Raw genomic sequence first — 12,823 nt, forward strand, 5'->3', positions numbered from 1 at the left:
AAGCGGTACTCTCTACCCTCAAGAGTCCAGAGAACTACAAAGTAAGGGGACTGGGCTGCAAGCTTTTATAGAAAGAGGCAAGTGGGAAGAAGGAAGGAAGAAGTACTCGGCTTATATTGATTGGCTAGGGTTGCCTTTCTGGCCTTATTCAGAAAAGTCAAGGAACAGGGTAGTGAGTATCGCATCCAGATTGGCTTGGTGTTGGGGGATTGGCTGACTGGATATACCTTTTTTGTTTCTGATCAAGGGGAGTTTTTACAGGGACATAAAAGCTTTGGTTCACTGTCATGACACCCCGGGCAGTAGTGGCTCCATCTTAGGCCTAGAAATTTATTTCAGTGGTACTAATCACTAGAAATAATGTGATATACCGACTTAGCCAGCCATATCAATTGTTCATCTGTTGTGTATTTAGTTTACTCCTCTGAGGTATTTGTAGCAGGAGCCTAAGAACTGAATTTCTTTCACCAACTTCATGCATCTCTGGTTATTAAGGATGGCAAAGGATTGGAGCTGTGGCTATAACTGCTTCCTAACAATGGTCAGGGTGCTATGGTGCTTGTTTCATTCATCCTCTTTTGTTGTTTACATAGCAGGCTAATTTATGATCTGCTAATGTACCACGGTTTATGGTTTGCTAATGTATCATTTCATAGCGCTTTCATAAATGGGCACGGTTTGAGATGCAGAATTTACAACAGATACAAAAGAGTTTTCCACTTTCAGGTATAAAAGGAAGCGAGCGTCTCCTGGACCTGATCGCCACATTTCTGGTACTGCAGTTTCTTCGTACCAAGTTGGAACAAAAGGGAATAGTCTTCAAATCACTGATGAAGTTGGATGATGCTTCCGTTTCCAGGTGACTTTAATTATCTCATTAAGTAACTCATTTATATTTCTAACCATTTCTTGACTAAATTTTACAAGAAGCTACATGGAATTGTAAGAACAAAGAGAATTTATTCACAGGGAGTATCTTGCCTGCACTATTCTGTCATTGGCAGGGCAGACACAGTGTTTTTGCCTCTTGGGTTCCAGGAAAAACCAGGGCTCAGAGAGTTGAGTGTAGCTTATACTGGAGCTCAGATCTATGGCTCCTGGTTTAGTGTTCTTTTCACTATGGTATATTGATTAAATGTGCTTTTGGAAAATCTGCAAAATGATTGTTAGGACCAGTCCTGTTCCCAAAAGTTGCAGGCCTGGCACAAGAATATAGATGGAAACCCACATACCATCTGTATAAGTATTTAAAAATTATAAATGAAACTAGCAAACTGTCAAATAAAATATGTTTTAAAGTCCTGCCTTGGGAAATACAACTTCATGAAGACTGGGTTTAAATTTAGAATTCTGTGACCACTTGGTAGTTTTATGCCATAATGTGACAGAGTGGAGAGAGCCAGTTCTGGGACCCTGGCTTCTAGCCCTTGGGCTGACCTCGGGCACCACAAGAGGCCTTGAGCCTCCATGTGAATACTTTCCTTACTTCCCAAAACTTCGTCCATACCCCATGCAAATGGTCACCCCGTATGTGTGTGTATATACACAGAATATACATATATGCACATAACACACATACATACATATATAATTTGTTTATGCCTTTTTAAAAAGGCAAGATAAGTGGGAAAACTAGCAAAATTTATAAAAATACTATCTATAAGGAAAGGGGGAGGAGACACGCTACGTTCTTCCTACTATATCTTGTTTTACCTTTTTGACTTTGAAACTATGTAGATATTTTGCATAATAAAGTCCATGTACCAGGGAAGAGGTATTAAACATGTTAAATTGTACCATGGACTGCAATCAGCAGCGTCTGGAGTGTGAGGAAATAAATGGCAAAAGAAAAAAGGCAAGGGGTGGAAGCTGTAAGTTACAGGACACATGCCCCAAAGGCAATGTGAGACCTTGTTTGGATCCTGATTTGAACAAAACCCATATTATTTTAAAAAGAGAGAAAGAGAGGTGCCTGGGTGATGCAGTCAGTTAAGCATCTGACTTCGGCTCAGGTCATGATCTTGCAGTTCCTGAGTTCAAGCCTTGTGTTGGGCTCTGTGCTGCCAGCTCAGACCTGGAGCCTGCTTTAGATTCTGTGTCTCCCTCTCGCTCTGCCCTTCCCCTGCTAGCACTCTGTCTCTCTCTGTCTCTCAAAAATGAATAAATGTTAAAAAAAAAAAAAAACAACAACACCTTTTTTTAAAAGAGAGACAGACAATTAAGGAGATTTAAACAGTACCTGAATGTTTTGTGATATTAAAGAATTATTTATAGCTATTTTAATGTCATGTGTAAGAAAAAGTTCTTGTCTCTTAGAGATACATATTTACAGATGAAATTAAAATAAATAATCAAACCTGTTTTTTGGGAGTTTTTATAATGTTTATTTAACATCCATGCTAGCGGGATAGTCAAGTTTACAGGCCAGCTGGATTAAAGGAAGGCCACTTGAATTAGTGAGAATATTTAAAACTAGTTTTGGGGCACCTGGGTGACTCAGTTGGCTAAACATCTGACTTAGGCTCAGGTTTCTTGAGTTTGAGCCCTGCGTTGGGCTCTGTGCTGACAGCTCAGGGCGTGGAGCCTGCTTCAGATTCTGTGTCTCCCCCTCTCTCTGCTCCTCCCCCACTCGTGCTCTGTGTGTGTGTGTGTGTGTGTGTGTGTGTGTGTGTGTGTGTGTGTGTGTGTCTGTGTGTGTCTCTCTCTCTCTCAAAAAGATGAATAAACATTAAAAAAAATTTTTTTAATAAATAAAACTAGTTTTGTTGCTTTCAGTAGTTAGTAACTATAAGTAGACTGATGATTACTGGCAAACAAATCTGTTTGATCGTGCTTGCCATTTATATGTTCATGTCATCATGATATTCAGCTAACATTTATTAATTACCTACTCTGGGCCAGGGACTGTTGAGCCATGTGTTTTGTTAATCCCCACAACAAACCCCCTAGGATCTCATATTATTATCATAATTGAGGAAACTGAGGCTTTCAGTGTTGAATGAAAGCTGCACCATATCACATAGCCAACATTGTGTGATTTCAGAGTCAGGCTTTGAAACTAGCTCTTAGCCACCCACTATACTAATGGCTCTTTCCCAGTTCACAGGGAAAAAAATCAGGAAGATGGAGAATTTTCCAAATTTTTAGTCCCCCTGCCCATAGAATTTTTTTTAACTTTAGTATATGTTACGAATCGTTTGCTAATGAATTCTAGCAGGTGACAAAACAAATGAGGAAGTAGCTAATACTAATGAAAAAAATCTCAGAATTTTTCTGATTCTTGAATAGACTTGAATATTTGACATTCTTGAATATTCGACAGCATTTTATGGACACAAACTTGAAGTTTTTATGTAATGCACAATTTAGTAGTACGTTGTTCCTGGTTTGTATGATAATTAAATATGACAGTTTCATGGGTCTTAGGAAAATACCTAGGAAAATGGCTAACTAATCAAATTGAGAATTCCTGGTACAGTAAAAAGGCGAGAGAAATAGAAGCCTGGTTTGTAAAATAGTATTGAGTTTCTGCTTGAAGAATGGATGGATTTAGATCAAGAAAAATGAAAAGGGACAAAAAAAGACAAATACACATAGGCTGGAGGAAGTTTGAATTGTCCTGGAGGCAGCCAGGAAGTCTGTGAAGCATTTGGAAGCTGGAAAGTGATGGGTATAATATACTTAAAAATGTATTGAATAAGGAGCACCTGGGTGGCTCAGTCGGTTAAGGTCAGACTTCAGCTCAGGTCATGATCTCACGGTTTGTGAGTTCGGGCCTCAGTTTGGGCCTTGTGCTGACAGCTCAGAGCCTGGAGCCTGCTTTGGATTCTGTGTCTCCCTCTCTCTCTGTCCCACCCCTGCTTGCTCTCTGTCTCTCAAAAATGAATAAACATTAAAAAAAAAAAAAAAAAGAATAAACATTAAAAAATGTATTGAATAAGTTAAAAGCACCATGTCAGTCTGGTAGATAGAACTTTCATAAAATGTTAGAATTGCTTTGATTAAATATCTCAATTTTTGACAGAATTATTTTGTCAGATCTAATGTGCTGCATTTCGTACCACGTTATATTTCGTATGTAATTATATTCTGAAATTGATGGAAACATTTATTTTTAATCTAGAAATATTCCCTGGGCTTTTGAAGAAATAAAGAAAGCAAGTGAGTGGGTAAGAAGAACTGAAGGACAATATCCATCTATCTGCCAACGGCTTGAATTGGGTCAAGACTGGGACTCTGCAACTAAGCAGCTATTGGGGATCCAAACCATAGACACCACTTCTCCTCTTCACAGAGTTCTTAATTACAATCAAGGCTGAATCAACTTAAGTTGTATTTTAAACATTATTCATGCTTCTATGTGTAAAATAATCAGATATCAATAGATACCTATAATGAAGCTTAACTCAGATTTTATTCAATGTAGCACTCACTTTAAACAGAAACAGAACTGATTATTTTAATGAACTAACAAGTGATAACCAAATAAATATTACAATATTACAGATTTTTTGTGTTTAAATGCTTAAAGTAATAAGAGATACACCTGGCTGGTCCTGGAGCCTATTTCCTTCTCCCCTTTAAGGAGTCTGGTATAGAATCTGGCCAGCTAGGCTGAGTAAGCTGGGGAGAAACAAGGCCTTTGGCTGATGTCAGTGTTGCTGACATGCCAGCCTGTTTCCAGGCCCTGAGTATCTAGACCTTTGCCCTCGGTATGCATACTCCCTGCATCCCAGTCTGTAGATCTCTTGATACATTTTTTGTCACTCAGAGAAACTAGGTGTCTCGTGCGATTCTTTCATGGATCTTGCTTTTGGTATTGCATCTAAAATCCTACAGTCATGTAGATTTCTTCCTATGTTATCTGGTAGAAGTTTTATAAACTTTGCATTTTATGTTATGGTCTATGATCCATTCTGAGTTATTTTTTATGAAGGTTGTAAGGTCTTTCCATCTTCCCCTACGCTACCATTTCCAGGCCGTTACCTCTCTACCTTTATGCAAAAACTTCGGTTTCTTTGAGGTTCAGTCTCTGGCTGTCCTCCAATCTGTCCTCCTTGCTGTCATTCACCAAATGTTCAGTACCTCAACACATTTGCATATGGTTCAGGATTTCCCTTTCTATTGGCAGTCCTGCCTTCATCTTGAGTGACTCCCCAAATCCTAATGTATGACCCCTCCTAACTCCCTGGACTCGAACCACAGCTATAACTGAGTCTTGGCAGAACTCTTTGATACCCAACGGATAGCAAGGAAGCTTGTGAGGTGCTACCACGAGGCCTTCTCCCACCTGCCTATCTCTCTGGGAGGCAGACATGAGACCGTTTTTTATCCCCTCCCAGTCCTGACAAGGCATAAGGCTCAGATACAGCTACAGACTAAAAATCCTTAGAGCTGCATCTAGACTTGGCTCCTCAGCATTGACGTGTCCCACAACCCACTTAGCAGTTATCTAGCTCCTTTTCGGGTGTGGGGCAAGAACCAAGGGGAGCTGGCATCTTTGACTATCTTCCTCTTGCTGTTTATATAAGTAACAAATCATCTAAATCTAAAGTGGCTTGTTGTATCTTTACTGGCTATATCAATCAGATCTTGCCGTTGGCCTTGCTGCTTGACATAATCATAGAAGATAAACTCTTTTGTTTTATTAGATTAAGGAATAAAAGAATGATACCTGGTAGCAGAGTGTATGAAGGTTAACAGACTCCCTTGTGTTGTTAATGAAAACGTGTACCTGGTAAAACAAAATTTTGCAATATTTTTAAAAATTTTTTTAATGTTTATTTATTTTTGAGAGAGAGAGAGAAAGAGAGAGAGAGAGAGGGAGAGAGAGAGAATGAGCGGGGGAGGGACTGAGAGAGAGGAAGACACAGAATCCAAAGCGGCCACCAAGCTCTGAGCTGTCAGCACAGAGCCTGATGCGGGGATCAAACCCATGAACCGTGAGATCATGACCTGAGCTGAAGTCAGAGCTTAACTAAGCCACCCAGGCACCCCTAAAATTTTGCAATATTAATCCAAATTTATTTTTTGCCTTAATTTGGATCTCCCAAAGTGCTCTCTGGATCACCAATTAGCTCTGGGATCCCTCAAATTAGTGAGACCACCTGAACATTTAATTAGTTAATGTTTGCATATGGTGATTGCTGTTGAAACTCCTCATTCATTCAATATTTATTGGGTACTCACTCTCTGACAGACCCTGTGCTAGGTGTGGGGGATACAACAGACAGAAGAATCAGGTATGGCTTCTGCCCCCTTGGAGCTTAGACTACAGTGGGAGCAGACAATATAAAAAATCAGTGGTCTAATGCATGCACAGTTACAGCTGTAGTGAGTGATCAGGGAAGACTTTCTTGAGGAAGTGATAAATGGGAGTGGATATGTCAGGTAAGAGGGGAGAGAAAAGCATTCTAGGCAAAAGGAACAGCATGTACAAAGATCCTGGGGGATGAGCAGGTTAGCCTGACCAGGAGGCAAGTGTGGCTGGAGCAGATAAAGGGAGGGGAGTGGGGTGAGCTGTGGTTGGAGCAAGGTTGGGTCCAGGCCAGGGAGGGCCTTGTCAGCCACGTTGAGAAGTTCTGTCTCTCCAGGAGAGACAGAGTTCTCCAAGAGAACTCAGGGCTGCAGTTCTCTTTCAACATATTCCTTTTTAAACAAATGTGCTTATCATTGTGTACAATGACTACTTGGTATTGTTTCCTAATGATATACATATACTGAAGGATTTACTACTTAGGTAAACTTGAATAATCTACTTAAACTTTTTTTTTTAATATAATTTATTGTCAAGTTGGCTAACAGCGTATACAGTGTGCTCTTGGTTTTGGGGGTAGATTCCCGTGATTCATCGCTTACATACAACACCCAGTGCTCACAATATTAATCCAAATTTCAATCAGTACCCTCCTTGACCTATAACTTTTATTAATAGGAATTCTACATCTGGAAATTCGTCTTACATATGGACGCACACACATGCATATGTTATATATGCATGTACATATTACAGTTGCAGAACAATGTGGAAGAGAGCACATTTCAAAATTATATAAATGGGTGTTTATACATGTATGAGGTAAAAATCTGTCATACTCTAAACTGGTTACATCTGAGGAATAGGAACTTTATTTCTGTTACATACTTTTGAATTAAAAATTTTTTACAGTGAACATAAATTTTTATTTCAAAAATATATAAAAGCAGAAAAATAGTATAATCAATATAAATCCCATCATTTAAAATATTTTGCCAAATTTTTATATATTTAGAACAGTCTTCTCTTGCCTCTTCTTTTGCTATTGACTTGTTGAAGAAACAAGGTCAGTCGTCCTAAAGGATGTCCCACATTCTGGATTTGATTGTTTCCACTTTTTCTTTCCCCATATTTCTTGTAAACTGGAAATTTGATCTAAGGTCCTGAATAGATTAAGGATCAATCTTTTTGTCAACAGGAGCCATATGGTTTGGTTCTTTTACTTTTAGTAATGCTAATATGGATCAGTGGGTTTTCCAATGTGAAGCTGTGTTTCCCCTACACCCAACAAATAATCTGTGAAGAGATACTTTGGTAGCCAGTTCGTCATCAATCTTTCACCCCATGGTTTTGTTGCTTGAATCATTTTCATGAAATATTGTGATCCTCTATCTTTTCTTCTGTGCGTTTTAACTGAAATTCTTCTGAAAAAATGAGCTCTCATTAACAAATGTTATTTGTTTACAATATTTGTCTAAAAACTTATTTTAAAAAAGATATCCAATTATTAGAATTGTTGTGTCTTCCTTTTTAGACTGAATCTGTGGCAGGCAGAGAGACCGTTAAGAATGAGATGACAGGCCCAAAACGCAGTTATCTGTGCCAAGCCCCACATCAGCAAACCAAGAGTCCATACCCAACCTAACTGCAGTCTCAGCCTCTTCTAGGAATATAATCTTAACCAGGAGTCTGGAATTTCCTAGCTGTACTAGTGAGGTAGTCTGATAGACCCCAGCCTTCCCTCAAAGGACAGCGAATTTTTCTGAAATAATCCTTTCGTTTATGACTTCATGCCCCACCTCCTTTCTGCCTTGAGAAGCTTCTTTCTGCATTTCTTCGGATCTCCTTTCTATTTGCCAAATGGAATGCTGCCCCAACGTTGAATAAAGCCAATGAGATCTTCCAAAACAGTCAGCTATATTTTAATGCCACGCTCGACTGTTTTGTATTCTTAATGCTTAGTAAAGTCCCGGTACACAGGATGCATCTACTAAACTAAACTAATAAATCACTGTGCCCACTCAAAGATCCGATGTACCTCTCCAAATGGATCCTCTGGATCATAGATCATTCTTTAGTTAACCTCAGAGTTAATTTAAATGAATCTTGTAAATTAAGTCCACCACTCAAAGACACAAAAAATGAAAAGCTTGCTACCGTAAAGATGTTATTTGCAATTCAAAGTGAGAAAAATATTTTATCCTTAGGTGGATTATCCTAGCAACTTTGGATGAGTATCTTTGTCAATCATTCATAAGGGGGACAAAATACTTTATCACGTCGATGTTTTCAATGGGGAAAAAAATCTCTAGAACTTGGAAAACAAATGTTTTTTGGCCAGTTACTTAAAAAAATTTTTTTCCGGGGCGCCTGAGTGGCTCAGTCGGTTAAGCGTCAGACGTCGGCTCATGATCTCATGGTTTGTGAGTTAAGTCCCTCCCCAGGTCTGTGCTGATAGCTCAGAGCCTGGAGCCCGATTTGGATTGTGTCTCCCTCTGTCTGCCCGCCCCTCCACAGCTTGCACTCAGTCTCTCGCATTGTCTCAAAAATAAATAAACATTAAACAAAATGTTTTTCCTATCTTTAAACAATACTTAATACCATACAACTCTGGATTATGTTTGATTGGCTCGTTCACATGCGTTAAACGAAATCAAAGTTACACAGGCACGAAGGGCCGGGCGTCGCGTTCCGGCCCGCTCAGGTCTGGGCGGGAGGGGGCGCTGTTTTTCCTAGAAGGCCCAGGGCGGGCCCTTGCGCGCTCTGGACGAGGGAGGAGGCCCCACGCGGCGTTCACCCCCCCTTAAGCGCCTCAGCTTCTCTTCCAGGGCGAGCTCCCGCGCTCCGGTGTTCCCCGGCCACCCCTTCCCGACCCGGGAAGCACCGGGGAGCCCGCCTCCGCCGCCCGCTCCAGCTCCACGCCGGAGCCCCCCCCCCCTTCCGAGGTACCCCGTCAGCCTCCGTCCTTTCTCCTCACGCGCCCTGACAAGCCCCTCCCCCGAGCCGTTCCCACCCCTCCCCTCAGGGGCTCCCAAGCAGCCCTCCGGTACCCCTCGCCTGCGCCAGAGGTGCCCGGCGCGCTCTTCTCTCACGGCCCGAGCCGCCCCGCCCTTCCGCCGGAGCGCCCCTCCGCCCGCCCACCCGCTTCCCGTAGGCTCCGCGGGGCCCCGGCGCGCCCGCCTCCATCTGATTGGCTTAAGCGCCTGCCGCTCCAGGGTCCCGAGCCCGCCATTGGCGGGTTCCCCTCTCAGTCGCGTCACGCTGCCCGAGTGGATTACAGCCGAGTGCGGAGCGCGAGGAACCGCCAGGGTGTGTGTCGCAGCCGCTCGTCTTCGGCGGTTTGCTAGGCTCCTATTATGGCGGCGGCGGCTGCGGCGGTTGCGGAGGAGGCGAGCGTGACCGCAGCTGTTTCAGGTGCCGACAGCAATGGTGAGTCTCCTGAAGTCGAAGGAGAAGGTGTTGGAGCAGTGGGCCGAGAGAAGGACGCAGCCACGAAAGGAGCGGAGGCCGTTGGAGACAGCGAGGAGGACGGGGAGGATGTGTTCGAGGTGGAAAAGATACTGGACATGAAGACGGAGGGGGTACGTGGGCGCCGGGGGAGGCGAGGCTGGGCGTGCAGGGCTTGAAGTGCAGAAGCGGGGAGCGGTGGGAGTTGTGCAGAGGGTTGCCGCGCGGAAACGCCAAGCCCTCCCCGAATTCACAAGGTGGAAAAGCTTGTGCAGACCCACGACGTAGGCGGGGGAGAGGAACGTGACATCCAGAGCCGACGCAAGCGCGCGCACGTTGGGAGCCCTGCGCTGACGATCCTGGACGGACTCTTGGGCTGTCTGTGGCGGTGAGGGTACGTGGCAAGAAGTTTGGAAGGGTTGTGTGGCCAGAAGAGAGGAAGCAGTGTAGGGTGCGGTGTGTGAGTATCGAGGGGGCCGACCGTCGGTGAAGGATTTGTCACGGTCATCGGCGTTGAGGTAGCTGGTTGGGGCCACTGCTCGGTGCTGGAGAGGAGTGGCGCTGACATCGTGCCGCTTCTCACGGTCCGTTGTCCACGCCGTCGTTTCAGTGTTTTCCAAGGCCGTGATCGATTTTCCGCTCTCAGATCGTTCAGACCTTCTCGTGCTCAGAATCGCGTCCAGGAGGTGGCATTTAAAGGTCGCCAAAACCTGACCATTGTCTTTCCTCTCTTCTTGCATATTATGTGATTGCAGCCACACAGTAATACGTGAAATTCTTGATCACCCTTGGCGCTTACTGTTCTCTTTCTCCTCAGTCTCTCAGGTCTTCCTCTCTCTCCCGGAGTCGGTTTGTCTGTGAAATCCTGGTTTGACCCTGGTCCCTGCAGAGTGAGGTGCTTCTTCATTTACGCCCTCGTAACACTTTGTTTAGACCTCTGTTTTAGCACTTAAAGCACCAATCTTTATGTATGTCTGCCTCTCCTGCTAGGTTTAGGCTCCTTTAATACAGGAAACACGGTTATTATTACTTTTTGAATCACTGGTACTCAATCCACTGCCTGTGGTGCGGTAAGTGCTTTGTGTATGTCACATTATTGAATGAGTGAATGAATCATGGACTGCAGGCTGGGGTGAAGGAGAGAGGGTGGAAGGATGCACAATAAGGAAACTAATAACTGATTTGTTTCAGTAGGTAAGTGGGAGATGACCAAAGGTCCCGTATGGTAGTCGGATCGGTGCGTTCTTTTTATTGTCTGTTATTTTCTATTTGTCACGTGCTACTTTGTGTTAATTTTTTTGTCCATTCATTCAGCAAACTTTTTTTTTTTTTTTTAAATCACATATTTTGTGCTAGGTGCAGTGTTAAGTTCTGAGGATATAGAGATGAATTGTAGCGTACACGGTTGCTTACACTGAAAAGTTCTGGCTATTGAGGATAAATAATTGAAGCCTAATGCCATTAATATTACTGTTAGTTGCAATACAGTAAACGTAGGAACTTTGTTTTGTATAGTTTTCCCAAATATGTTACAAAAGCGCCTTGATGAGAGTAGAGCCGGTCTTTTTAAAAATTTTTTAATGTCCATTTATATTGAGAGAGAGAGAGCGTGAACAGGGGAGGAGCAGAGAGACAGGGAGACACAGAATCTGAAGCAGGCTCCAGGCTCTGAGCTGTCAGCACAGCGCCTGTCGCAGGGTTCGAACCCACAAACCACAAGATTATGATCTGAGCTGAAGTCGGATGCTTAACCAACTGAGCCACCCAGATGCCCCAAGAGAATAGAGCCAGTCTTAAACTGTTTTTGTATCACCTTCATTTAATACAAGTGCTTGGCACATATAAGATAGTTAGAAAAATCCGGGCACCTGGGTGGCTCAGTTGGTTAAGCATCCGACTCTTGATTTCAGTTCAGGTTGTCATCTCCTGTTTCCTGAGCCCTATGTAGGGCTCTGCACTGACAGTGGAGAGCCAGCTCTGGATTCTCTCTCTCCCTCTCTCTCTCTCTGCCCCTCCCCCCGCCTTAAACCAATTAAATAAACATTTAAAAAAAGATATTTAGAAAAATATTTGGTTAGGAGAGTAAAAGCTTTAGAATTAAGGTGATTCACCTATTTGGTGTAATATTTTTTAATGTATTTTATTTTAATTCCAATATAGTTAAGTTCATACAGTATTTAATATATCTGGTCCCAAAGAATTGTAGGCACTATACCCAAAGTCTCATATTCTAGTCAAAAGTGGATGAAACTAAGAAGCTTAAGTGTTTAAGACATTAAGGGTACAATTGGGTGAGAATTCTAGTTTTCAGGGCCTTGTATTTTTAGATGCTCTTGCAAGTGAGTGATTTGTGAGATGAAAAGTATTAACTCAGCAGAACAGGACTGTGGCAGTTACTTTAGAAGTACTGCTGAGTGAGCCAGCCAGTTGAAAAACCAAAGGGTCCTGGTAGCAGTTTGTTTGGCCTTCTTATAATCTCGTCGTCTATGGTATTTCTGTTGTTCGTAAGCCACCAGACTGTGCTATCCTGATAGATAGACTAAGACCATCATTATGATGAGGGTTGGCTTGGAGGAACAGCATCAATGCTAAATTTATATATAAATTTATATATTGGCGTTTATATATTCTTTCAGTTTATTGCTAACTAATTTTTTGTATGTTTTCAGAAGAATTAAATGAATCTGACAACTCTTGGGTTTTACCTTCAATTTTGAATTGGAGTCATTTTTACATAATAAAAAACTGGCATTTTTTTAGTGCCAGTTTATGGGCATTTGATTTGATTTTGTAGTGTATAAGTAAATACTTTAGTTATACAATTTAGTGAATTATCACAAAGCCAACACCTGTGTAACCTCCACCCAAATGAGGAAATATTAGAGTGCCATCCCTAAAAACCTCTTTTGAATCCCCTTTTCGATCAGTACCCCCATCCTCACCCAGAATCATTGTCCTGAATTATTATATGATAATAGGTTTCGTGCTTTGCTTCGTAATTTTTCCATCTAAGGATGCATTCCTTGACACTGGAGTGTCATTTTACCTGTTTTTTTCTTTCTCTCTTTCTTTCTTTCTTTCTTTCCTTCTTTCTTTCTTTTCATACTTTCTTTTCATTTA

The 12,823-nt window shown here is 42.3% G+C and overlaps 3 protein-coding genes across 10 annotated transcripts in view; all 3 read left to right on the forward strand.

The window, feature by feature from the left end:
* Nucleotides 1-4,503, forward strand: part of PARP4 (poly(ADP-ribose) polymerase family member 4) — a 110,532-nt gene extending 106,029 nt beyond the window's left edge. For both annotated transcript variants that reach the window (XM_042927340.1, XM_042927939.1), the window contains 2 exons: nucleotides 727-859; nucleotides 4,124-4,503. In XM_042927340.1, the coding sequence (XP_042783274.1) occupies nucleotides 727-859; nucleotides 4,124-4,319 (329 nt within the window). In that variant the 3' untranslated portion in view covers nucleotides 4,320-4,503. The remainder of the gene's footprint in view (nucleotides 1-726; nucleotides 860-4,123) is intronic.
* Nucleotides 4,504-8,288: 3,785 nt separating this feature from the next.
* LOC122228532 (lysine-rich arabinogalactan protein 19-like) lies at nucleotides 8,289-9,603 on the forward strand. The gene is made up of 2 exons (XM_042953599.1): nucleotides 8,289-8,414; nucleotides 9,085-9,603. The coding sequence occupies exons 1-2, from the start codon at nucleotides 8,289-8,291 to the stop codon at nucleotides 9,601-9,603; spliced, it is 645 nt and encodes a 214-aa protein (XP_042809533.1).
* MPHOSPH8 (M-phase phosphoprotein 8) overlaps nucleotides 9,509-12,823 on the forward strand; it is a 52,108-nt gene continuing 48,793 nt past the window's right edge. For 5 of the 7 annotated variants that reach the window (XM_042939157.1, XM_042940446.1, XM_042937544.1 and 2 more), the window contains exon 1: nucleotides 9,510-9,837. In XM_042939157.1, the coding sequence (XP_042795091.1) occupies nucleotides 9,613-9,837 (225 nt within the window). In that variant the 5' untranslated portion in view covers nucleotides 9,510-9,612. Of the gene's footprint in view, nucleotides 9,838-12,823 lie in introns of all 7 variants that reach the window. The other 2 variants (XM_042939927.1, XM_042940962.1) reach the window with 2 other exon arrangements.

This window comes from Panthera leo, chromosome A1 (assembly GCF_018350215.1).
Source record: "Panthera leo isolate Ple1 chromosome A1, P.leo_Ple1_pat1.1, whole genome shotgun sequence".
Classification (NCBI taxonomy): domain Eukaryota; kingdom Metazoa; phylum Chordata; class Mammalia; order Carnivora; family Felidae; genus Panthera; species Panthera leo.